The 27,158-nt window shown below is 40.2% G+C and overlaps 1 protein-coding gene across 2 annotated transcripts; it reads left to right on the top strand.

The window, feature by feature from the left end:
• Positions 1-5,957: 5,957 nt before the first annotated feature.
• On the top strand, positions 5,958-27,158 carry SLC46A3 (solute carrier family 46 member 3). Of its 2 annotated transcripts, none has more exons than XM_067466588.1 (6): positions 5,958-6,130; positions 13,716-13,931; positions 15,237-16,101; positions 17,779-17,862; positions 20,573-20,729; positions 22,429-27,158. In XM_067466588.1, exons 2-6 carry the CDS (start codon positions 13,740-13,742, stop codon positions 22,514-22,516), a joined length of 1,386 nt encoding a protein of 461 aa, XP_067322689.1. In that variant the 5' UTR covers positions 5,958-6,130; positions 13,716-13,739; the 3' UTR covers positions 22,517-27,158. The 2 variants fall into 2 exon arrangements, with proteins under 2 accessions (XP_067322689.1, XP_060626866.2); XM_060770883.2 differs by lacking the exon at positions 5,958-6,130 and adding an exon at positions 6,221-6,303.

Genomic DNA, 27,158 nt, shown 5'->3' with positions numbered 1-27,158 from the left:
CTGGCTACGGGCCTGTTGTGTTCTTTTACTTTTTCCATGTTTCTTACTTTCTACAGAGCAACTAGTAACCTCGGCCTACTACAGAAATACATTAAAAGGAGAATCCTGTTTGCTTACTCCTGCTATAAAGCAAAGGTTGAAAGGGGAAATGAGGAAATCTTTTTTTTTTTTACATCTTCTGGGCCTCATGTGAATGTTGTCCTTAACATTTATGGAAAGTTTGGCAGCAATTAGGTACAAACACTAGTTAACTTGCAGTTATAGTCAGCCCTGTATATTCATTGGGGTTAGGAGAACAGGTCCCCCGAAAATGTGAAAAAAATCCAAATTAAAAAAAACATTACTTTTTACTTGAGTCAACATCTGTCTAGGAATCTCTAAAGAATCCTAACCCTTTTTTAAAATCAGGGACCACTTTGACCAGGGGCCACTCTCCAACATTAATACTAAAAGGGTTATGAATCAGTTTTTGGTCAACTTTAGATTCGAGTTGGCTATCTGGGGTGCTGACTCATTGGATAGACCACATCAGCTTCAGTTTCTGATACAGAACATATGCCATCCAGTAGTCACTATCTGCTCGCCCACAGAAAACCATACTTAATAATTTAGAGCTGATTTTGATTTATCATACCAGGAGTGAACCAAGGGTACAGTTGTAATGTATTTAAACACACACACACACACACACACACACAAAGTTTAGATGTAGTATATCCAACACAATTTTCTGAATCAGCGCTCCAAATAAACCCCAGGAACAGGCCTAAAATGAAGACACCATGGCGCTCCCATTTCTAGGTGCCACATGGAATGGCTCTGGAGATGGGGGGTGGGGAAGAAGCAGCAGTCTTTCTTGGGTAGTCAGCCTCTCCCTCTCAACATCCCCGTTGCCTCGGCACTATAAGAAGACCAGTCACTCCTGTTGCAACAATGTAGTAACAGTGAGGCCGCAGACCATATTTTAGTGGACCAAGGACCACAGGTTGGGAACCACTGCTCTAGATTCACCAGCAAAGCTCTATAGTCAACATTTGCAAAAGTTTATCAGCATCACACTGGAGGACCTACAGATTCCTACAGAAGTGATAGGTTATCCTAGATCTTGCAGTGCAACTGTGTGGCAGAAGTTGATCATATGTGTTTAACTGGAAAATCCAGAGATTTCTAGAGAGAACATAAAATCTGCGAATAATATTCACAAAATTGAAACCTGCGAATGTGGATTGTGACTGCAATTCTGTATCCGCTAACAAAGTGTATATAAGCAACATTGGTTGGGATCTTGTAGGGAGCTTGTGTATGCCTTTAATTTGCCTGGTCCATGTAGTGCATAGGATTTTATTAGGCAAAGAATAGTCAGAGCTCATTTTGCCAGTTCCTTCCTCTGAAATATATACAGCACCTAGGATTACCTGGTAGTCTCACAACCAACTAATAAGAGGGCTGACCCTGCCTAGCTTCCAAGATCAGACAGGATTTGGTGCTTTCTAATGTACCATATCTAGGCCCAATACTGTTGTTATCTTATACTTGTACACATTTCTCTATGAAAGTCATTGGACATTTCTGTCTGATGTCAAAAATCTAATTTCAACTCAAAGATATGCAAAGTAGACTTGGCCATGCAATGCTGTTGCATATCTGTAAATGTGGGTGAAAGGCATATTTACACAACACAATTATAGCACTATGATTTTACATTAACTGCTATGATTCTAGAAAATATTGAAACTTGCAGTATAGAGAGAGATATTTAGAATCCTCTGGCAGAGAGCTCACCAAACTACAATCCCCAGAATTCCATATATGTCAAAACAGAGTCAGTAAAGGCCTGGTAGAGTGCATAACATTTCTGTACAGTTTTCCTATACTAACACGTCCAACTGAGAACAGGTCATGTAAGATAAAGAGTCAAAAGTTCAGACCAAAAATTATTTGTCATTCTGCATGATAATCTTCTATATCACAGGATGCTGACATGTCAGAAAAATGGAAAATGTGACTGGAAAACAGACATGTGAACTAAAGTGCTTATAATGGAGAAAAATATGCTTGCAAATTAAAGAAAAGCAGGCTAGAGTGACTCTAGAAAAAAAGGCAGAAAGGGGAAAGTAATTTGTCTATTTCGAAACGGCATCTACATATCAAGAATGGCTCTAGGCTAGGATGATATGTAGGTGCTGTTTCTAAATAGACATATTAGTTTCCCCTTTCCCCTTATCTTGATATGCCATCCTATTAAATCATTACATTTTAGCATATCTTTTGAGAAACCCAAATATAAGTTTTCATTCCTGAGAATACATTCATACAGAATCGGAAAAAAGTAAACTAGTGAGAAGATTTGTTACAATTGAATGTGTGTACTTCGCTTTATGTACATATCCTGCATTTAACATTAAGCTAAGGAAAAAGCTGATGAGTATAAGGCGACAGTGTTGTTCAGTTAGAGCAGCGTTTCTCAACCTGGGGGTCGGGACCCTTGGTGGAGTCGCGAGGGGTTGCCAGAGAGGTCGCCAAAGACCATCAGAAAACACATTTTCTGTTGGTCATGGGGGTTCTGTGTAGGAAGTTTGGACCAATTCTATAATTGGTGGGGTTTAGAATGCTCTTTGATTGAAGGTGAACTATAAATCCCAGTAACTACAACTCCCAAATCTCAAGGTCTATCTTCCCCAAACTCCACCAATGTTCACATTCGGGCATATTGAGTATTTGTGCCAAGTTTGGTCTAGATCCATCACTGTTTGAGTCCACAGTGCTCTCTGGATGTAGGTGAACTACAACTCCAAAACTCAAGGTCAATGTTCACCAAAGCATTTCAGTATTTATGTTTGGTCATAGGAGTTCTGTGTGCCAAGTTTGGTTCATTTCCATTGTTGGTAGAGCTCAGAATGCTCTTTGATTGTAGGTGGCACAGTGGGTTAAACTGCTGAGCTGCTGAACTTGTTGACCAAAAGGTTGCAGGTTCGAATCCGAGGAGCAGTGTGAGCTCCTGCTGTTAGCCCCAGCTTCTGCCAACCTAGCAGTTCAAAAACATGCAAATGTGAGTAGATCTACAGGTATCGCTCTGGCGGGAAGATAAGGGCGCTCCATGCAGTCATGCTGGCCACATGACTTTGGAGGTGTCTAGTGACAACGCCGACTCTTCAGCTTAGAAATGGAGATAAGCACCAACCCCCAGAGTCAGGCACGACTAGACTTAATGACAGGGGAAAACCTTTACTTTTACCTTACAACTCCCAAATTACAACCCCACTAGTATTCAAATTTGGGCATATCAGGTATTTGTGCCAAACTTGATCCAGTGAAGGAAAATACATCCTGCATATCGGATATTTACATTACAATTCATAACAGTAGCAAAATGACAGTTATGAAGTAGCAACGAAAATAATGTTATGGTTGGGGGTCACCACAACATGAGGACCTGTATTAAGGAGTCACGGCATGAGAAAGGGTGAGAAACACTGAGTTAGAGATTTGCACAAATGCTAATAGAACAAGAAGTACAAAAATTTTAAAGACATGATATTGGCTTATGTAAAGGGAGCCAAAGTGCTGAATTGGATACTGTCTCCTTTTAACAGAGATAAGCAGTTGGTTTGTACATACATAGTCAGCCAAAATGTCTTGAACCAATGTGTCCTCTGAAGATTGTGAAGATTACAAAAGCACTTAAAAATAAGCACAGGCTGCAGCCCAATGCTTGCCCACTTGTCTGAGAATCAGCACAAACGAACTCAATGAGTTCATGACTCAATGAACTGTTCTGACTAAACACGTAGAGGATTATGTAATAAATCTTCCAACTCTTCCAAAATACACAAATGGGTTTCACAGCTAATGTTATTCAGGCTCCCATGAAGCACTAAAAAGTGGTAGCTTCAGTGTCAATGGAGCAAAGAAACTAATCCAAGTGTTAGTCTCAACTTTGAAGGAGCAATCCAAGGTGTTGAATCATGTAGGTTCAGCAGCTTTGATAGTTCTTTCAATAGTCACACTATAAACCATGGCCCTAATATGAAAGCCACTAACCATCATACTCCATTAACAAAACAATGGGCTGCAGTTATAGAGATGTAAAAGAATACTTAAATCCATATTAAATATTCATTTGATATTTGGCAGAGCATAGGGGCCGCGGTGGTGCAGCGGGTTAAATAGCTGAATTGCTGTACTTGTCAACCAGAAGGTCGGTGGTTCTAATCTGTGGGAAGGGATGAGTTCCAGTCATTAGCCCCAGCTTCTGCCAACCTAGCAGCTTGAAAACATGCAAATAAAAGGAAGAAACCATGAAAATGAACAAAATCTGCCTACTGGTATTAAAAAACTCTAAAATTATAACAGTAAATAAAGAACAAAAGTCAAACAAAGGGGAATTCCAGACAAAAAATAGTCAGGAACACCTAATCACCTCTCAACAAGGGATTCTCCCAGGCAGCAACAAGCCACACCTAAAAACTGTCAGGCCATCAAATGCCAATCAAGGTGGCCAATTGAAACATTCACACCTAGCCCCAACAGACAGGAGTTCTTTCTCTCACCCTGGACCTTCCACAGACAGATAGATAGATAGATAGATAGATAGATAGATAGATAGACCGACCCAATTTTCCTAGTTTCCAACAGACCACACTTTCTGAGGATGCCTGCCACAGATGTAGGTAAATGTCAGGAGAGAATGCTTCAAGAATGTGGCCTTACAACCCGAAAAACCTACAACAACACAGTGATTCTGGCCATGAAAGCCTTTGACAATACAGTGTAAATGTGAGTAGATCAATCGGCAGGAAGGTAACTGCGTTCCATGCAGTCATGCTGGCCACATGACCTTGGAGGTGTCTATGGACAACATCGGCTCTTTGACTTAGAAATGGAGATGAGCACCAACCACCAGAGTCTGATACGACTGGACTTAATATCAGGGGAAAACCTTTACCTTTACTATTTGGCAGAGCCTTCTTGACACAGCTATCAGAATCAGATTTGAAGTGTGTAAATAAATAAAATTAGTGCACCCCTGAATGCCTATCAGATGGGAGTTATGCTAAAGGAGAGGTATTCCTCCTCTTGTTCAAAGCTCTGCAGAAAGATTTGTTATCACAAAAATCTATTTCCTCATCACAATCATGTTGCTTAAGCATATAGAATCATATCGTCGCCAATCTCTTTCACTCCTCAGTGCAATTGCATAATGCATTGTTGTTGTCACCTCTGAGGATGCTTGCCACAGATGCAGGCGAAACATCAGGAGAGAATGCCTCTAGAACATGACCATATAGCCCGAAAAAACCTACAACAATGCAGTGATTCCGGCCATAAAAGTCTTCGACAGTACAATTGCATAATGTTGGCACTTTCTTGATGTGAATTCCCACGATCTGTTTTCCACACAGCATGGCTTCCTACCTGTTTGCCCTCTGGAGCACATATGTAGTCCCTCCCCATTTTGTCCATTAATTTCCCTATTTTGCTCAACTGTGCACTTGCAGCTTCTGTATTCTTGTCAGAACTTTATCGGCACTGTAATACCAAGACCACAGCAGAAGGAAATTATTGCAAAAGGGAAAGTGGCAGAACAACAATATTGGATTCATTGACAGGCTTTCCTCAATAAAAAGAGACAATTCCAATTCAAGGACAGTACAGCTACTGCATAGCCAGATCACTGTGCAGGAAAGCAATTATGGCAGGTGCTTTTACCCTATCCTTATTGTGCTAATTTAGTAGCCTATTGTGATATGAAGTCCCTGGTTCATATGTATTGTGCAGGAAAGTTTCTCTCACTATTTAAATGTTACTACAACTCCCAGACTCCCCCCCCCCCCCCCCCCCCCCCCCCCAGTGGGGTCAATAAGCTTGTGTTGCTGAGCATGCAAAAATTTGCAAAACTCCAGACAGGATATCTCCCTGCCTTGTGCAGGGGAAGAGACTGCGCATGCGCACGGGGAACCAGGCCAGACAGCTGCCCTCCGGCGTCACGACGCGGAACAGAAAAGCCCCGCGAGCCAAGAAGGAGGGGGAGGAGGAGGCGGGCTCTTGCTCGTTGAGTGACATCCCAGCGGAGCAATCGCCACTCGCCTTCTCTCCAGTGGACGCGTGGCCCTGTTGGAGGTGAATTCAGGTAGAAGCGGCGTCCCACTTCGGAGGCCCTTCCCCTGGCGGAGGAGGAGGAGGAGGGGCGGCGCTTCAGCTCTCCCTCCCTCGGCTCCTCCCTCCACCGGGAAGCCTTACTGGCCTCAGGCTGGAGGAAGGAAGCGAAGGCGTGGGAGCCGAGCAGGAGCTTCGTCTTGGCAGGTGAGAGGGAAGGGAAGGGAAGGGAAGGGAAGGGAAGGGAAGGGAAGGGAAGGGAAGGGAAGGGAAGGGAAGGGAAGGGAGGGGAAGGGAGGGGAAGGGAGGGAAAGGAAGGAATGAAGGAGGAGGGAAAGGAAGGGAAGGAAAAGGAAGGAGGGAAGGAAGGGAGGGAAAGGAAGGAGGGAAGGAAGGGAGGGAAAGGAAGGAAAAGGAGGGAGAGAAGGAAGGAAAAAAAGAGAGAGGAGGGGAGGAAGGAAGGGAAAGGAAGGAAGGAAAAGGGAGGGAGGGAAAGGAGGGAAGAAAGGAATGAAGGAAAAGGAAGGAAGGGAAAGGGAGGGAAAGGAAGGAAGAGGAAGCGAGGGAGGTAGGAGGGAGGAAAGGAAAGAAGGGAAAGGAAGTAATGAAGGAAAAGGGAGGAAGGAAAGGGAGGGAGGGAAAGGGAGGAAAAGGGGGGAAGGAAGGAATGAAGGGAAAGGGAGGAAGGAGGGAAGGAAAGAAAAGGGGGAAGGAAAAGTAGGGAAGGAAGGAAAAGGAAGGAAGAGGAAGCAAGGGAGGGAAAGGAAGGGAAATGAGGGAGGAAAGGAAGGAAGATGAAGGAAGGAAGGCAGTAAAAGGAAGGAATGAAGGAAAAGGGAGGAAGGAGGGGAGGAAGGAAGGGGAAGAGAGGGAGGGAAAGGAAGAAAAAGGAAAGAAGGCAGGAAAAGGAAGGAAGGGAAAGGAAGGAAAAGCAAGTAGGAAATGAAGGATGGGAAATAGAGGGAGGAAAAAGGAAGGAAGGAGGGAGGGAAGGGAGGAAGGAAGGAGCCAAACAGGGACTGGACCCATGTTTACAAAGAGCCAAACATTCAGCCTTCTGGCTTGCAACCGGCATGTGGGGTTTATGTTTAGTTTTTTTATATATTTGTCGAAAGGTGCACATTTCTCAGATGTTTATATATATATAGAGAGAGAGAGCACATGCATCACTTGCATTGTATGTATGTATAGTTGTGTGTGCATGTGTATGTAGATACATCTATATTACAGTTTATTAATATACACAGACATATATACATACACAGATGCACACACACACATATCCGTGTGTGTATGTATGTATATGTATATATAGATAGAGTGATAGATTCTGCACACCATTTTTAAACCAAAAAGCTAACTCCCCAAGTTACAGACATCTGACTCACACATATCTCCAAGTTACAAACAGGGGTGAGACTACAGGAAGTGAGAGAAATCTACCCCTCAGCAGGGAAATTCAGTCCTGAAAGAGTTGTGATGGAGAAAAGGGGTCTCCATTGAAGCTTTATCCTTGTTTTCACAAGTCAGATTTTTCAAAATCCAGTTCTCACAGGGACAGAAAGTGAGGTGAAATCTTCTGAACAGGGGCACAGACTGTAAAAGAAACACTGTACGGTGTTAACCCTTCCCTATGCTCTCCTCCTGGTGGCGCAGCGAGTTAAACCACTGAACTGCTGAACTTGCTGACCGAAAGTTTGGCGATCCGAATCTGGGGAGCGGGGTGAGCAATAGGTAGCGCTTCTACGGGAAGGTAAAAGCGCTCCTTGCAGTCATGCTGGCCACATGACCTTGGAGGTGTCTATGGACAACGCCAGCTCTTAGCTCTTCTGCTTAGAAATGGAGATGAGCACCACTCCCCAGAGTCGGACATGACTAGACTTAATGTCAGGAGAAACCTTTATCTTTACCATGCTATCAAAAGCTTATATATCTATCTCTATCTATGGCTGGCTTAAGAACAAACCTACAGAACCTATTTTGTCTAACTTGGGAACTGCCTTTATATAAAAGGTAAAGGTTTTCCCCTGACATTAAGTCCATTGGTGTCTGACTCTGGGGAGTGAGGCTCATCTCCATTTCTAAGCTGAAGAGCTGGTGTTGTCCGTAGACACCTCCAAGGTCATGTGGCCGGCATGACTGCATGGAGCACCATTACATTCCCACCAGAGCGGTACCAATTGATCTACTCACATTTGCATGTTTTTGAACTGCTAGGTTGGCAGAAGCTGGGGCTAACAGGAGCTCACCCCTCTCTCCAGATTTGAACCTGAGGCCTTTCAGTCAGTAAGTTTAGCAGCTCAGCACTTTAACCCACTGTGCCACCGGGGTTATATATGTATACATACACAATGTTGGCACTTCAATGCTGTGAAGAGATAGCGCTGTGGTGTGTGTGTGTATGAGAAGGGTGGGCCAAAAGTCACAAAGGGTAACTCCTTTATTTTATTTTTGGTTTTAATTCACAATGCCATAGTAGAGAAGTGTTGTGAAATTACAAGATAAGCTCAGAGATGACACTTTGAACCCTTGGTGCAAAACTGTGCTTTGAGATGATATTTGTAGCTCTAATTAAATAAGTATTAAAATATTTATTATTCAGTCTAAATGTATTTCCTTGCTCTTCCAGTAATTTCCATAGGGACTGTTAGCTGTTAAAGGGTGTATACTTTTTTGTGGGGGAAACTGTTTTGTGTACATACATGCAATATATATTTGAATAACTAGGCTATTACATATTGCAATAAACACACACACATATAACAGGAAAAAGGTTGTGGCATTTTAAAGCCTCACCTTTGTGCAGTATTTGTTCTAAGGGTTTGTGACATGCAGCAGGCATTTAGGAAAGCTTATGCTAGATAAAACTTCATTTTCATAAGCTCTCTTTTTGAAAAAAAAAACACAAAAACAAACTAAAGCTTGCCTAACACTAAACATTTTTATTTCCTCTTCTGATTACGAGAACTGTGTGCCTGGTGTAAGGATGAAGTGGGACACAATTTTGTACTCCACAAGTCTCTTTCGTTGTTGTCTTGCAACAGGCACATCTAATTCACATGCAGATTTGTTATTGACTTTTGTGACTTTAGATGCCCATAGTACAGGCAATATTTATTTAGTACATTTCTATACCGCCCCTCTCAGCCTTCTGGCGACTCGAGGCGGTTTACAAGGCAAGAATTCAATGCCACCAAGGACACAATTGCAATATACAATATAAAAAACACCAGCAACAATAAAATCAAACATTATAATGAAACATACTTCAATCAATAATCATTAAAACAATGTCCAGTTCCACCATATAGTTATTCCATTATTATATCCATTACTCCGTATTTTCAAATGCCCGCTCAAATAGCCATGTCTTAAGATTCTTCTGGAATGATAGAGCGAGGAAGCCTATCTAATCTCCCTAGGAAGGGCGTTCCATAGCCGAGGGGCCACCACTGAGAAGGCCCTGTCTCGTTCCCACCAACCGTACTTGTGATGATGACGGGACCGAGAGCTAGGCCTCTCCAGATGATCTTAAAGTCCTTGCAGGTTCATAAGGGGAGATTCGTTCGGACAAGGCAGTCCAGCACATCTGTTCACAAGATCCTTAGTCAGCAGTCATTGTACATTTCCAGATTTGATCCAGGTAAACAGGATGTTTAATGATTTCAGATAAGAGAGTTCTTAATGCATTTATGATCTGTAAAGGAGATAGTTGTTTAACAAATTGTTTCTAAGATGCAGTTAATATTTATGTTGTCATCCTCCCATTTCCTTGAGAGAAGTTGCCTACCGAAAGCTTTCTTTTTAACCTTTGTAGTGTCTGACCTTATGTCAGATTGTCTATTTGCTGAGGAGGACATTTTGTGCTGGGTTGATAGTTCTAGATCTTAAACTGAATGACGTTGGTCTTCCTGAGGGAGTGTGCATTTGCCAGAGTTCCTATCTGAGAAAGAATTTTTAAATTTCTTTAATTTCTTTGTGGAGAGAAAAAGCAGGGTATAGGTAAAGGTAAAGGTTTCCCCTTGACATTAAGTATAGTTGTGTCCAACTCGGTGGGTGGGTGATGCTCATCTCCATTTCTAAGCTGAAGAGCCAGCGTTGTCCGTAGATGCTCCAAAGTCATGTGGTCAGCATGACTGAATGGAGTGCCATTACCTTCCCACCTGAGCAGTACCTATTGATTTACTCACATTTGCATGTTTACGAACTGCTAGGTCAGCAGGAGCTGGGCTAACAGCGGGAGCTTATCCCGCTCCCCAGATTTGTTATATCTATGGCTTTCTTCAAAAAAAGATTAATAAATAAAACCACATTTTAAAATAAACCAATACAAAAGATATAGCCAGCCTCCAACTGATAGGTACTCTTTCAATTACAGACCAAGTTCAGGCCTACTTTAATGAAATGTTTTTGGCTGCCTGGAAGGATAGTAGAGAAGGGAACCTAGTCTCTTCTAACAGGGAATTTCAGGATCTGTGACTAGCTACCAAGAAAACCCTCATTTGTGTTTCCATTCGATATGACTTTGATGGTGGAATGACCAATATCTTCATTAAGAGATATTAAAAACCAGAATGGCTTTTGCTGGAGAAGGCCATCCCTTCAGTGGTTCTCAACCTGGGGTCCCCAGATGTTTTTGGCCTACAACTCCCAGAAATCCCAACCAGTTTACCAGCTGTTGGGATTTCTGGGAGTTGAAGGCCAAAAACATCTGGGGACCCCAGGTTGAGAACCACTGCTTCAGATGGTCTGGTCAACATCCTATGAATAGGGTTGCTGTGAGTTTTCTGGGCTGTATGGCCATGTTCCAGAAGCATTTTCACCTGACGTTTCATCCACATCTAGTCAAGTGAGGCTTATGTATCTGGAATCTCCAGGGTGGGAGAAAGAACTCTTATCTGCTTGAGGCAAACGTGTATATTTCAGTTGACCCCCTTGGTTAGCATTTAATGGCCTTGCAGCTTGATTAGGATCCTCTCACCTCTGCAGAAGTCTACCGTATACCATACAGCTGTGTACAAATATACATAGGGACCACAAAAAGCAGCATTTCCCAAACACAAATCAAGGACCTTGAAAGGCACTGGAGACTAATTCCACCTAAGAAGTCACCCATAGCAGATCACCTGATGAACCAACCTGGACTCAGCATATTATCTGAGAACGAATGCAGAAATGCTGGATCACTCTAACAGCTACCATGTCAGAGTACACAGAGAGGCCATTGAAATCCACAAGCCTGTGGACAGTTTCAACAGGAAGGAGGAAACCATGAAAATGAACAAAATGTGGCTACCAGTATTTAAAAACTCTTAAAATCAGGACAGTACATAAAGTCGATTCTTGTCTGGAATTACCCTGTTATTGGAGCACCACTCCAATAACAGGGTAATTCCAGACAAGAATCGACCAGGGCCAACTAACACCTCCCAACAAAGGATCCCCCATGCACCAACCAGCCAGGCTTTGAAGCTACAAGGCCATTAAATGTTAATCGAGATGGCCAATTGCAACATTCACACTTGCCTCAAGCAGACAAGAGTTCTTTCTTCCACTCTGGACATTCCACAGATATATAAACCTCACTTGCGTAGTTTCCAACAGACATAACAAAATCTCTGAGGATGCTTGCCATACATGTGGGTAAAACATCAGGAGAAAGTGCTTCTGAAACATGGCCATACAGGCCAGAAAACTCAAAGCAACCCAGTAATGCCAGCCATGAAAGCCTTCAACAACACATCCTATTAATAACTGCAAAGACTATTATTAAACTTAATACCTTCATTAAATTGCAAACAAACAATAATTGTGATTTCATTATGTTTAAAGCACTCCTGCTGCTATTGCTTCATCCATTACAGAAACCTGTATGACCACAGTCTATCTGGAAGCACTTGTCTTTCTTAATTATGAGGATGCGGAGGATGCGTACTACAATACAAGATACACATGACACACACACCTACATCTATGCTATGTGGGACTACCAATTAGAAAGCACCTTAACTTAAGTACAATTAAAATGAGTCAGAAATAAATGAAAACGGTAGCTAAAATGCAATATGAGAAAACATTTAATAATATGCTGCATAAGGCAAAGCAGTTCTTCAAGTCAGCAATGAGGTAGCCATTTGTATTTGCTTGATCTCGGGGTATGTTGCACAGACAGAGCTGGTCCAAAACATTTTGCTGCCTAAAGTGAAGAATGGGGCAACATCTGTCAAAATTCCACAAGTTAAAATGGCTAGTACCTTCCACTTTAATATGCAATCAGGACTCGTTTGGGCTTGCAAGATAAAGTACATCACAAAATTGGTGCAAGAAACTGCATTTGCTCAAGGCACTTCTCACTTGCCTGGCAGTCAAAACATAGGGTGAGCCTATTGCCAGGAACACATTATACAAAGTAAGCCCTGGTTTTGTTACCTTGCATTACTGTTTGTATGCAGTTGTTAGCTACTAACCTAGAACTGTATTACAAATTCATTAAACATTATTTTGCCATTGACATGCTGTGTGTAGTAGCATCATTCAATGCTATACATTTCTTCTGTATTCTTCTGAGAACGTTGCATTTGCAAAAGTGCAGTATTTCACCTGTCAACTAGTATAGTGGGTTAGTGTTGCCTACTAAGATCCATGATTCAGTAGAGTTTCACTCTCAATTTCCCCAGTTCCATTCCAGTACTTTTCTTCATTGCACCAGCTTTGAAAGTATTTGCGTGCATGCTTATATAGACAAAAAGTGTATGTAGCTGCCTGTACTAAATTATTGCTCATTATTGCATTCAAGCTTTTCATAGTTTTGTTACACATCTAGAAATGCAGAGATAGAAATCAAAACTGAAATCAATACATTAGATAAAATAATCCAGTATAAATTATTTTGCAGACATGGCCATTAAAATCATTTTAACATCTCAAATTAAGCAGTGGACATGGATCAGAACAAATTAAGCAAATTAAACATGGATCAGAACAAATAATCTGTCATCAATCAAGGAATGCCAGTAATCACCCTTTCTAGTTATAGTGTACACAACAATCCCAAACTTCATTGTTTTTTTTTTACCTCTGGCTGATTGGTCTGTCCTGGGAATTCAAGTATGTGTTTTGCAAAGGAGTAGCAACTTTCATCTGCTGCGGCAATAACAACAAAGTATCTGGAGACACTTGAAAGACACAAAATCATTAGATTATACACTTTTGTGATTTATATGACATTCATGAAGTGTAACCTAGAATTTCTGGTATACTTAAAATTCACATGTGCTGGGGAGTTTAGATAGGGAGGTCTGAAGAATGTTGAGTTCTGACTGTGAACTTTATATTATCATTATTACTTACATTTTTATAGATAACTAGCTTGGGTACCTGACGTTGCCCAGGTCATCAGTCTGCCTCTGGTATAAAGGACAGAACCCATCTGCTCTCCACTTGTAATAGAATAGTTGGAGGGGGGCATGAGGTGGGCAAAGGAACCATAGCAAAGTTATTCTGTATAGAACCCTGACATTGTGCTCAGCTATTGAGGATTTTCGTCACATTTCAAATGCCTACCGATAGAATGGAACTTTCTTTGAGAGAACTAACACATCTTTTTGCCCTTGAATCAGAATCTCAACTTGACGAGCTCAACCATGAAGAAAATATTGGTAGTGGAGCCTGTTATTGCTATCTACATGCTTTCATATTCTCTGAACACACCCTTGGTACAGCAATATTTGTACAGGAGAATCTGGGAAGAGACCAGCAACTCTACCTTCATAGATGATGACAACATTTCCCATTGTGAAGTGAATCAAAGTGATCCAACCTACTTGGTACAAAAGGTAAAATCAAGTTGCTCATTAGGTGCAATCCAGACTAAGTGAGAATGTAGTATCTCCTCAGAAATAAGTCCTATTTAATTCTATGGAGCTTACTTCCAAATACATGGAACTCTACATACCTATTTATTGGAAATATGCTGTTTCCCACCAAAGCACGTCTGCTTGCATGCATATTTTCAAGTCACTGATCAGGTTATGGTGACCCACCATTATTTTCAAATTTAAGGAATACTCAAAAGTATTACCTTAGTTAATCTGTGATATACCACCCCCAATAATTTTAGTCAAATGTTTAAAAGGTTTTAAGGATTTAATATATTAAATGTGTAGGATATGTTATGTCTTGTTTATATAAGCTGCTTTTTTGAGTTGTTATAAGTTATCCTTGGCATTGAATGCTTGCCCTGTGTTTTATTTTGTTGTAAGCAGCCCCGAGTCCCCTCGGGGAGATAGGGCAGCCTATACATAAAAAGTTGTGTTGTTATTGTTATTGTTGTTATTATTATTGTTATTATCATTATTATCATTATTATTTTACCAGTTCCTTCCTCCGAAGTGTAGCCTACAGCATCTGGTATTATGTCCAGATTGTGGAGTATCTGGTATGGTATATTTCTTTGTCTCTCAACATACAGGTTTATGCATGCAAACAGACATAGCAAAAAATGTACATGGGGATGTCAGAAAGCTTGCAAGTTGCATAGTCTTGCCAGAGTTTCAATGCATATGAAGATAAACTCTGCTAATCTGATTGCATTTCATGGCCTTTTGGTCCTGTGGTTTATTTTAATGTTTCTCAGGGTGCATATCAACTGTAAAATGAATGCAGTTTGACACCACTTTAACTACCACTGCTCAGTGCTGTGGAATCCTGGGAGTTGTAGTTTGATGAGGAAGCTAAGAAGAAAAGGCTAAAGTCCCTGTAAAAGTACAACTCTCATGATTCCACACCATACCATTTATCTATGGCAGTTAAAGTGGTGTCAAACTATCTACATTTGTGCCTGAATGCAAACATATATATAGATATGCTGCCAATTGGCCTTCCATAGAATTGAGCACCAGCCAATCACTGTGTATTTTACAATAAAGTTGTTAAATCTGTAATATGGGACCAGGCTCTTTTTTGAATTCCAGTGACTAACAAAACTGTCTCTTTAGAATTTGCTGACTTACCTTTGCATGCTATTTTCATGTCTAGAAGCCAAGCATAAAGGGAAAATGGTAGAGAGGGAATGAGCTATCTAGAACTAAATCCAGTTCTTTATTCTGCCTCCCCTAGATATGTTTGTTTTCTTATTTCAGGAAGTCCAGGAAAAGGCTGCTCTTTTGACCATGAAGGTGGGGTTAAGTGGGGCTATTCCTAGCATTGTGATGGCCTTTATCCTTGTATCCAACGGGGAACGCTGTGGACGCAAAATATCCTTGGTGCTACCTCTGTTGGGGAGTCTCATTTACAACATCTTCTACAGCTTGATGTCCTATTTCTCTCTGCCTCTTGTTCTACTGTTTCCATTGGTCTTCATTGATGGATTGTGTGGAAGCATGGCAACTTTTCTTGGAGGTGCATTTGCCTATGTAGTTGACCTTTGTGAGACTCAAAAGCAGAAGATCATTCGAATATCTATGGTTGACTTAATCTTTGGACTTGCGTCTGGATTGGGAGGATTGACCTCAGGCTATATTATAAAGGGAATTGGCTTTACTTGGACCTTTGCAGTAATTTCTATTCTTCAGATTATCAACATTTTCTATGTTTCATGTTGCTTGGGCGATACAATACAAGTGTCAGAGTTCCGGCCACAGTCTCTGAAGGAAGGCCTTAAAGAAACCTTTTCTGGAGTATACATACTCTGTAAATCTTCTTCCTGCAGGAAGCGAACTTCCATCATACTATTGCTTGGTACATTCATGACTTACTTGTTCACAATGTTTGGAGGAACTTCTCTTTATACACTCTATGAACTGAATTCTCCACTCTGCTGGAATGCAGTCTACATCGGATATGGCTCAGCAGTCTCCACCTGTGCCTCTATTGCTGGTTTCATAGCATTATTTTTACTTGCTCGATTCCTGAAAGATATTTACATGGTTTACATGGGAATTCTTTCATACATCATTGGAGCAACCATGGCTGCTTTTGCTACAACAACATTGTTGATGTTTTTAGGTAAGTTCAGTACTGGGCTAAGAGAAATAATAATAATAATAATAATAATAATAATAATAATACTTTATTTGTATTCCACCCTATCTCCCCAAGGGGATACAGGGCAGATTCCAGCATAACAATGGCAAACATTCAATGTCTACATAAAACACATAATACTAACATAGAATTACAGAAAAACCCCACATATAAAAATAACATTGAAGCTTAACATCAAATTACGATCTAACAACAGTAAATCAAACCAGTAAATCAAATTTAATAACATAAATCTAAACAAAACACCCACATTAGTGTACAACAGCCAGCAAGGGGTTCACAAAATGGTATGGGTTGGTTATGTGGTCAAATGTGGTCATTGAGCTGGCGTGGATCAGGAACGCCCAAATACAAAAAGTTCAGAAATTTCAGAAAGTTTGTGAAAATGCTGATGGGGATAATTTTTAAAATAGATGATTGCCCACTGATAGTCCCAGTTCTGTACCTTAAAACAAAGAAATTCACATTAACCAGAATTTTAAACATTTTCTATATGTACACATACATATACACTTAATGATTTGCAAGATAGATAATGAAAGTGGCTGTCTATATTTTAGTTTCATTTTCAGTTTTCTGATATTAGGTAGAAACGATTACATTAAGTTTCAAAGTATATCCAAATAAATGTGTGCTTTTTTAAAGGTACATATTGGCCAGCAAACCCCAGCAGCTGCAGACTGCATATCCCAGTGGTTCTCAACCTGTGGGTCCCCAGGTGTTTTGGCCTGCAGCTCCCAGAAATCCCAGCCAGTTTACCAGCTGTTAGGATTTCTGGGAGTTGAAGGCCAAAACATCTGGGGACCCACAGGTTGAGAACCACTGGCATAGCCCATGATGAGAAATGCTGGGGGTTGCAATATGAAAGATTCCATCTTTGTCCCAGGCAGCCACATGCTTATCAACAGCATTTTAAATAGGTCTAAATTTTCCGTATACCCGCCCAATACTTTAACTAGGGGTGGATAAAGTATGGCCCTTGGGCCTTATTTTTCTGTGTCTTTTGATTGTCCCTCCAAACTGTTCACATGGCCTCCCCCCCCCCCCCCCCCCCCCGCCAAAAAAAAAGCCAGCCAAAAAAGGAGAGTAAAACATAGATTTCCCCCCTGCTACCAACCCCCCAGGAAGAGCAATACATTTTAAAATGGGGCTCAGGGAATTATTTATTTATTTACTTTATTTCTATACCGCTGTTCTCAGCCCGAGGGTGGAATCTTCATACAATTTCACATTTTAGAAATCTTATTTTCTAAGCTTTTTTAAGATGTGAAATTTTAGCAGTTGATTTTCAACTTTAGGTTCCCATTCTCCCTGCATTTTTGACATTTTATGCAGGGCAGAAAACTGGCCTCTGGACCAGATGCAATCATGTACTGCTAAACGCTACACTACACTACTTCTTACCTCACGGGCCCCATTTGAATTATGTTGAAGATGTGGCTGCCTAGGAATTGTGACCAAGAGGACTGCTGACAATGCATACTAAGGCAGACAGGCAGCATTTTGTCTTATTCATTCACTGAATACATGAGGGGCTGAGCTTCTGAAAGGAGTTCCCTTTTATTACCATATCTTGGCTGTTTATAAATGAAGCTGTAATCTATCAATATCTTCATTTTTTTTTCAAATATTTTACAGTGAGGGTGCCAGCAGTGCTACTTTTTGTACCTATTCCAATGCTTCGGGCCATGTTGTCCAAAATAGTTCTTCCTCAAGAGCAAGGTGAGTTCATGTTGCCACAGAAGTGGTAGCGGTTCTTACATTGTAGATTTCAAGAAAATACTAGATGTTGTTTTTCAGCATTGTGTCAATCCAACCAGGCTACTTTCTCCTTTTTAGAAGTCTTTAAGCACCAGGATGGTCAGTAGTCAAGGTTTCTTTAGTTGTGCATTCATGCATGGCAACTATGGTTCCTTATGGCTGAATGGCTTCTGGTAGATTTCTGGTAGATTTTTCTGATTTATTCCTCTCTCCCCATGAACTGACAAAAAGACTCACATTCATGGTAGTTTCCCCATGAATAGGACCTACATCACTCATCACTTCCCACTTGTAATACTGTTCTCATAGTTCCATTCAGATGCTTAAGCGACATCCATGGCATTGAGTACCTTTCACCAGCATAATTTGGTGCACTAAATCTGGCAACTAAGGTGATATTGTTGTCAGGCTAGTTTGCATATAGTTATTTCTTCCTGCGTAACCCTCAGATTTTGCTGTAAGTTTTCAAGTCATATCCTGACCCTCAGGTGAACTATCATAGGGTTTCCTTGGCAGAATTTCTTTTGAAGAGGTTGCCATTGCTTTCTCTGTGACTGAAATAATGTGACCTGCCCAAAGTAATGTGACCTGCCCCATGGTTTGAACAGAGATTCAAACCATGGAGTCCTAGTGTCCTACTCACCACTCAAACCAGTATTAATTATTTATTTATTTATTTACTGCACTTGTAGACCGCCATTCTCAGCCGTAGGGCGACTCACGGCGGTGTACAACATATAAAAACAATTTACAATAAAGTAGGTTTCCATGGATGAACAGAGATTCAAACCATGGAGTCCTAGTGTCCTACTCACCACTCAAACCAGTATTATTTATTTATTTATTTATTTACTGCACTTGTAGACCGCCATTCTCAGCCGTAGGGCGACTCACGGCGGTGTACAACATATAAAAACAATTTACAATAAAGTAGGTTTCCATGGATGAACAGAGATTCAAACCATGGAGTCCTAGTGTCCTACTCACCACTCAAACCAGTATTATTTATTTATTTATTTGTTTACTGCACTTGTAGACCGCCATTCTCAGCCGTAGGGCGACTCACGGCGGTGTACAACATATAAAAACAATTTACAATAAAGGCAATATCACAAACAACAATAACAACATCACTATCAATAATCAGTATACCATGCTTGTTCTAACCTACAGACTTAGAACAGTCTATTCCCTAAGCAACTTTAATGACTACTCAAGGATTCAATTAAACGGTTGTTTGTAGAGAAGAGAGGGACTGTAAGCTATCAGTTGCTTTAAAACTAATTCTTTTACTGTTAGTTACTTCTTAAAAACTTATCAGATTGGTACAAACTACTGCCTATGTTTTAAGACACACCTAAGCTGTGAGATCACACCGTCCTGTAACTATAAAAGTAGTTGGAAATAGTTACAGCAAATACAGTGAAGTTCATTTGCAATAGCTATGTTTAGTTATTGCAGAAAGGGATTAACTACCTCTGACTAATTGTTTGTAACTAGCTATTTCTACACCATGCTTACATTCACCTCTATGAGTAAGTCAGGTGGAGAGGCTGATCTGCCCAAGTTGAGCTTTATTACTCCATGGAGACTATCAAGTCTCACTATGCCAGTGGTTCTCAATCTGTGGATCCCCAGATGTTTTGGCCTGGAAACTGGCTGGGAGTTGTGGGCCAAAACACCCGAGGACCCACAGGTTGAGAACCACTGGACTATACCATACTAGTTCTTCCAGTGATTTAATGGTAGTATATTGAGATCACCTAAATCTTTCTCCAAGGTGAGGAGAGGGCTTTGGGACATAGGTATCTGGGATATTTTTATTTATTAACTAATTTGAGCAATAGTAACCCTTTCATATAGTAGTTACATTATAAGGATTGTTAAACTGGCTTTGGATTATATGTATGGGCTACAAAAACCATGCTATTATGTTGACATAGAATCATAGAGTTGGAAGAGACCTCATGGGCCATCCAGTCCAACCCCCTGCCAAGAAGCAGAAATATTGCATTCAAAGCACCCCTGACAGATGGCCATCCAGCTTCTGTTTAAAAGTTTCCAAAGAAAGAGCCTCCATCACATTCTGAGGCAGAGAGTTCCACTGCTGAATGGCTCTCATAGTCAGGAAGTATAAATCTAATGGCTAGTCTTAACTAGGATAGACCTATTGAATCAGTGGAATTTATGTAAGTGTTGACACTACTAAGTAAATGATTCAGGGCTTTGACTCTAAATGAGGACTAGAAATTAGACTGAGGCCAGTGTTAACCTAGAGCCCTTCCAGACAGGCCCTATATCCCAGGATCTGATTCCAAGTTTTCCTTGTATCCCAGATTATCTGGCAGTGCAGAATCATAATCCAATTTAAATAAGAAAACCTGGGATCAGATCCTGGGATATAGGACCTGTCCGGAAGGGCCCTTAGTCATATAGCAACACAAGCATACATAGCTATGTCTAAGGCTGAATCTACATGCCATATAATCCAGATTATCAAATCAGATAATACACATTATTTGCTTTGAACCTGATTATATGAGTTCACACTGCCATATAAAATCCAGTTCAAAGCAGATAATCTGGATTTTATATGGCAGTATAGATTGGGCCTAAGTTTGAACTATAAGGATGTTGTGACCATCTGCTTCTGTTTTGTTTTTTCTGACAGGAGCCATCTTTGCTTGCATTGCCTGCTTGGAGATTGTGACTGGGATAACTGCAGGTGTTGTTTTTAATACTATCTATGCAAAAACTGTAGCTTGGTTTCCAGGCTTCAGTTTCCTCTTTTCAGGTGCTTTTTGTATAGTTCCACTCGGCATGCTGAGGTAAGTACAGAGTGTTTCTCTAGTAGACATAATAGATGTTGCTATGCCATACTGCTCAGGTGTAACTAGGCTGCAGGTCCCAATGTAATGAATGTTTGAATTTGTATACCAACAACATCTAGAAGACTACAAGTTTTATTACTCTTGACTCAAATTATAACATACATAATTGACAGTAAGACTAGATTTTTCCCCCCCAAGCATATGCAGTGTTATTCGGTAGAGGTTAGTTACTGGATCCCCAGTGGATACCAAAATCTGTATATGCTCAAGTCTTATGTATAAAACCATAGTAAAATGATGTCTCTTTGTAAAATGGCAAAATTAAGGTTTGTTTTTTGGAATTATTATTTTTGAATACTTTCACTCCATCGATGGTGACATCCATGGATGCAGAATCCATTGATATGAAGGACTGGCTGTATGTGACTTATGATGAAGTGAAATCTCACTGGGGAAAACCCTGCTATGACTATTTAAATGTTTGTTTTCCTCTTAACCCTGAATTACCTTTTATTTTTCAGTTTCCACATGTTTTTCCAGGTTCCCTCCCCTAGTCTGTAGTCCAGATAAAGAATTATAATTTTCATCTTAACCACAAAACCATGAGTAACTTGGAGCCTAAATAGTTGAAGATATTTGACTGTTATCAACTTCTTTAAGCATTAATCTTATCAGAGGAAGTTCTTCTAATAAGAAAGAACACTTAGTCTGGAATATTCACTTGGCCTCCAAAAAAGTTTGCCTAGCATTGACAACCCCCTTTTTGGCAGACAAAATTGTTGTTTTCACAGTGATTAAGTGGTCAAGTCTTATGTGTCTCATGTGTTTGGATAGCACACTTAGGACTGCTCAATTATACCAAATATTCTAGTTTTATTTTTGTCAGTTTGAAAACTTTTTTTGGGATGGAAATGCACTATATTTTTCAATCTAAATAAAGTTGCTGTTTTGCATATGGTGAGTTCCAAATTGTGTTGCTTTAGGTTGTGAGTTTTCTGGGCTGTATGGCCATGCTCCAGAAGCATTCTCTCCTTACATTTTGCCTGCATCTATGGCAGGCATCCTCAAAGATTGTGAAGTCTGTTGGAAACTAGGAAAATTGGGTTTATATATCTGTGGAATGTCCAGGGTGGGAGAAAGAATTCTTTTCTGTTCAAGGTAGGTGTGAATGTTTCAACTGGCCACCTTGATTAGCATTTAATGGCCTTGAAGTTTCAAGGTCTGGCTTCTTATTGCCTGGGGGAATCTTTTGTTGGGAGGGGATTAGCTGGCTCAGATGGTTTCTTGTCTGCAATTTCCCTGTTTTTGAGTGTTTGTCTTTATTTACTGTTAAGATTTGAGGGTTTTTTAAATACTGGTAGCCGGATTTTGTTTGTTTTCATGGTTTCTTCCTTTATGTTGAAATTGTCCACATGCTTGTGGATTTCAGTGACTTCTCTGTGCACTCTGACATGGTAGTTGTTGGAGTAGTCCAGTATTTTTGTGTTCTCAAAAATTTCAGGAGATAATGCTTCTGGAACATGGGCATATAGCCTGGAAAACTCACAACACAGTGATTCCGGCCATGAAAGCCTTCGACAATACTCAGCCTTTCATTGTGGAATATAAGAAATGTTTGGTTTCTGTATGTTTTCAATTGACTAAGTATAATGTGTACTCTCAGTTTCCACTTAAACATCTTATCTCTTTCTTCCAGCTGTCTTATGTTTACTAGCTGGCGTGAAGAGAACTTAGTGATCCTTATAAATGAAGAAGACTCTCGTGATGAGAATGCTGTCAGCTGAGTAGAGAATGCATTTTAAAACTGGTCATCTCATGTTCTTGTAGAATAGCTTAACCTCTTGATTGTAGTGCCCCAGGTAAAGTGCAATATGATGTCTCAATTGCTAGATCTCTATAAAGATCAGTTTACCTGTATTTGGGGCAGTTTAGATGCCCTGAATATAGACTACAATTTAAAGGAAGAGTAAGACCACAAAATCTTACTTTTTATGCTTTGCCAAAGGGAATAGGAAGTGTCTAGTGTTCGTGGCAATGGTGACAGGCTTAGAATTGGATCCCTGGTGTCTTCATGAGGATCACATAATCTGCACACACAGATATATTGTAATATACCTAATGACATACAAATGGTTGAAAAGGCAGTAGACCGCACAGGGAGAAATAACACATCTGAAAGAAAATTGTAAATAATATTATTTTTTGCCTTGTTTCATAAAAAAAATGGTGATTTTAGGTATTCCTGTTGAAATTAGGGTAATGGGAACCTGTGCGTTAAAACTGGAAATGCATTGGTATGCCCCACATGCACTTAAAAAAAGAAGAAAAAAACAGACTTTTTTATATATGTGTAAAACAAGGAGTATTTTTGCAAGTGTTTGTGTTTGTTTGAAATGATTGCCACTTTAGAATGGGATTTTTCAAGTTTAGAATGTGGATTTTCACAATAATTTTAGCATAGAATGGCCGTATAAACCAACCTTTTGGGTATACTTATTTCTAGACACAAAAGCTGTAATTGGGCTCATCTTCATTCAGCCCCCTTTTAAAAGTTCCTCTCTGCCCACCCTCTACCTCAGGCGATTGACTCAGCATCTGGACTAGAACTTAGAAAAGTTAACTTTGGCAAACTAGAATTTTTAAATTCTCTCATTCATTATGGCCAGATTCTGAGATTTAAGTCCCAGACAATTTTTATCTGGTCATATTTTGTTTAATTGGCAAGATTAGTTTACAAAACCGCTGTCAAAGATACTTTTGCAATAATTCTATACCAAATATATTGTGTAAGTCAGTATTACAGATTTTGTAAGATGAAATACCTTTCTACTGCTTTGCAAAACAAATATACTCACAGTTACATAGCTGATGTTCTTTGATGCAGATTTCATTGCACATTTTCAACCCCACCCCACCCTAGCCTATCTCTGTTCAAATTCCTAGGGCAATATGATTTTACATGAAGTTTGTGTACATTTCCATGATTTCATTATTTAGGTTGGCGGCCCATGGACTGGTGGTCCATGTCCCTAGCATGTTGTAGCCAATGGTCAGAAATATGAGACTGATCATTGAAACATCAGAATACTTGAAATGCACTGGTTTTGTTTCTTAATATACATTTGTATATATCCACCCACTCCTTGCCTCCAGTTCTTCATTTATTTGAACCTTCCCTGCTTTCTACTATATTTACCAGCCTCAGGCTGAGTATAGTGGAAGAGCTCTGCATGCAGAACCCTGCTATGGCTTCAGCAAGGGATGAGATCAGAGACGCATCTGGCGGTAAGATAAATGGAGACATCCTTCACAGGGATCTCCTGAGGCCATCTGAGAGAATAGGTGCGTCTCTGCTTGCTCTGTATCAGCAATGGAAATACAGGAGGGGAGCTATAGCAGACCAGTGGTGAATGGTGGAGAGAGAGAACATGGTCAGTATGGAGGGTAAAAGAAAATACAACTGGCCCTCAAGGTTAACTTAGAAGTTGACCATAGAGTAGTGTTTTTTTAAAAAAAAAATGTGTCAGAAGCGACTTGAGAACATACTGCAAGTCACTTCTGGTATGAGAGAATTGGCCAGGGTTGCCCAGATGTGTTACCATCCTACTGGGAGGCTTCCCTCATGTCTCTGCAAGTTAAAACTGACAGATGGGAGCTCACCCCGTCTCATAAATTCGAACCAACAACCTTCAGGTCAGCAACCCAACCTTCAGGTTAGCAGTCCAGCTGGCAAAAGGCTTTAACCCACTGTGTCACCATGGCTTCAGTAGTATTGAAGGACCTAGAGATTCCTAGGGAAAGTTTTCTAATATTCCAGTTCTTCATGAATTAATCCAGTGCCCTCTTAAAATAACCCAAGATGACAATTATCACTACAGCTTGCAGCTGCAAATTCCACAATTTATATAAATGCTGTGTGAAAAGTATCTCCTTTTATCAGTCCTTGATTACCCATCACTCTGTTTTAGAGAATGACTTCATCTCAAGTATTATAAGAGGAAAAGAAAAGCTCCCCCTTATCCAGTTTTCTCAGCACTGAGCATATTTTTGTACATTATGCACAATTTTATACATTATTCTATGCATAATTTTCTATCATGTCTCCCTTTACTCACCTCTGGAAATGATATAAAAGTTCCCTTTGATTTTTGCGTGGCCATTATCTCCAAGCTTGTCTCAGCAGTTATAGTGATAGGAATGCTTAAGGGGAGAGAGAAGAAGTGTGTGTGTGTTTGGGTGGGAGGGAGGTGATCAGTTTTGTCAGAATAATGATGAGCAAACCTAATCCTGTTTTGGCCGAAGGACAGGCAGATACCACATCTGACCTCATGTTTTATTAGAACTTGATAATCATTCTATGCAACGCTGATGCAATTTATATTGTTCAGCTGTTTCTTAAATCATTCTCTAGGGATAGTCAGGCTGTTATGCAGGTAAGATGACAAAGCTGTAGCATTTTCAAAGCTTGGAAATGTTAACCTTTTTGACTACTGCCAGCCTGGGCCTCCCCCCCCCCCCCCCCCCCAAGCAGCACATTTAATATATCTGGCATTTATAGTTGATCATTTGAACAGCACTTTACAATTGATTGTTCTTCTAGCACTTCTTATGTTTTTAATGAATAAGTATCTTAATTAATGTAACTTTGAACTATGCAAACTGTGTATTTTTGTTTACAAACAAAATGTTTGAGGGAGTGTTTAATTGATATAGTTTTAATGGAATAGGATTTGTTTTCTCCAAAAGGAAGGCTATATATCGACAAAGGCAAATCTTATTTGCCATTATAGCCATGCCACTAAGAAAGTCACTGTAAAGCAGTGTTTCTCAACCTGGGGGTTGGGACCCCTGGGGGGGGGGGTTACCAGGGGGTGTCAGAGAGGTCGCCAAAGACCATCAGAAAACTCAGTGCTCTCTGGATGTAGGTGAACTACAACTCCAGAACTCAAGATCAGTGCCCAGCAAACCCTTCCAGTATTTTCTGTTGGTCATGGGAGTTCTGTGTGCCAAGTTTGGTTCAGTTCCATTGTTGGTGGAGTTCAGAATGCTCTTTGATTGTAGGTGAACTATAAATCCCAGCAACTACCACTCCCAAGTGACAAAATCAATGCCCCTCCAACTCCACCAGTATTCAAATTAGAGCTTATCAGGTATTTGGTCCAGTGAATATTTTCATTACAATTCATAACAGTAGCAAAATGACAGTTATGAAGTAGCAACAAAAATAATATGGTTGGGGGTCAGCACAACATGAGGAACTGTATTAAGGGGTCACGACATTCGGAAGGTTGAGAAACACTGCTGTAAAGGAACCAGCATGACAACAGAAGGAGAGGGACAGTGGGCACTGCGTAGTTTTGTTACAATGCCCATAGTCATTCTTCTGCTGTTTTTGACTTCTCTGTTGCTGCCTCATCTATCAAGGTAGCTGCATTTCCTGATGGAGGTATGTTCAAAGAAGGAATCTCTCTTGAGGAAGTGTCTTTCACATTGTTGCTAACTAACTGGCAGTGCCTGTTTTGCACCAGTTACCTTCTCTCTCTTTTCACGAGGCTAGCTCTCACTGGGTAAACATTCTTTTACATGTGTACATATGTCCAGGACTGAATTATAGAGTTCTTCAAATCTTAAGGAGCATAAATGTTTTATAATAGTGTTTTATATGTAAATGTGACCATGATGTTGAATATACATTAGTTAATTGACTTTGTCTCCTTGGCCCAACCCAGGACTGACAGTGACTGCATTTTTGGTTCTAAATCATAACCACCACACATAGAATTGTAAGTGGAAGGACATGTTACTTTTCATAATAAGGCTATTTTCTTTTTTGTTGAACAAAAATGCAATTAATACCCCATACAGAACTAAATTTTAAACTTTTTATGGAGAACAAAGGCTACAGATAACCTTCAGACACTCTGACTTCAGAAATACCTGGGAGAGGTCTCCCCCCATCCCCCCAAAAAACAAAGTAGTAAGTCTATGCTAGCTTGAGTTATACTTCAACCAAATCTGATTTTACTCTATGGGCATCAGAGGAAGTAATATATTTTGGCAGTAAATACGTGAGGCAGAGCGCCTTTGTCAAACTAGAAGCTGCCTAGAAAAAATAACGACACTAATTCACTGCCACAGAATTAAATTATCTTAACCTTTCTTTACCAGCTGAGATTATTTTAAAGTCCTTGGCATATGCTGTTTTCTGCCATACCCTAACTACAACTGGTTTCCTAATGCTTTAAAAAAGAAAACAAGTTTGTTTCTTTGTAACATATAAATCTCTGAATTGCACTGTATTTGGTCTGAATATTTAAAACACCAGATGTGAACAATTTCAAAGATTATAGGCTAATCTTGTGTATGTTGTTTCAAGTTCAATGGGACTTACTCTCAGGAATAAATGTTTATATTTACAACCTTGAA

This window comes from Anolis sagrei, chromosome 3 (genome assembly GCF_037176765.1).
Source record: "Anolis sagrei isolate rAnoSag1 chromosome 3, rAnoSag1.mat, whole genome shotgun sequence".
Taxonomy (NCBI): Eukaryota; Metazoa; Chordata; class Lepidosauria; order Squamata; family Dactyloidae; genus Anolis; species Anolis sagrei.
This window is presented reverse-complemented; position numbering and strand designations above follow the sequence as displayed.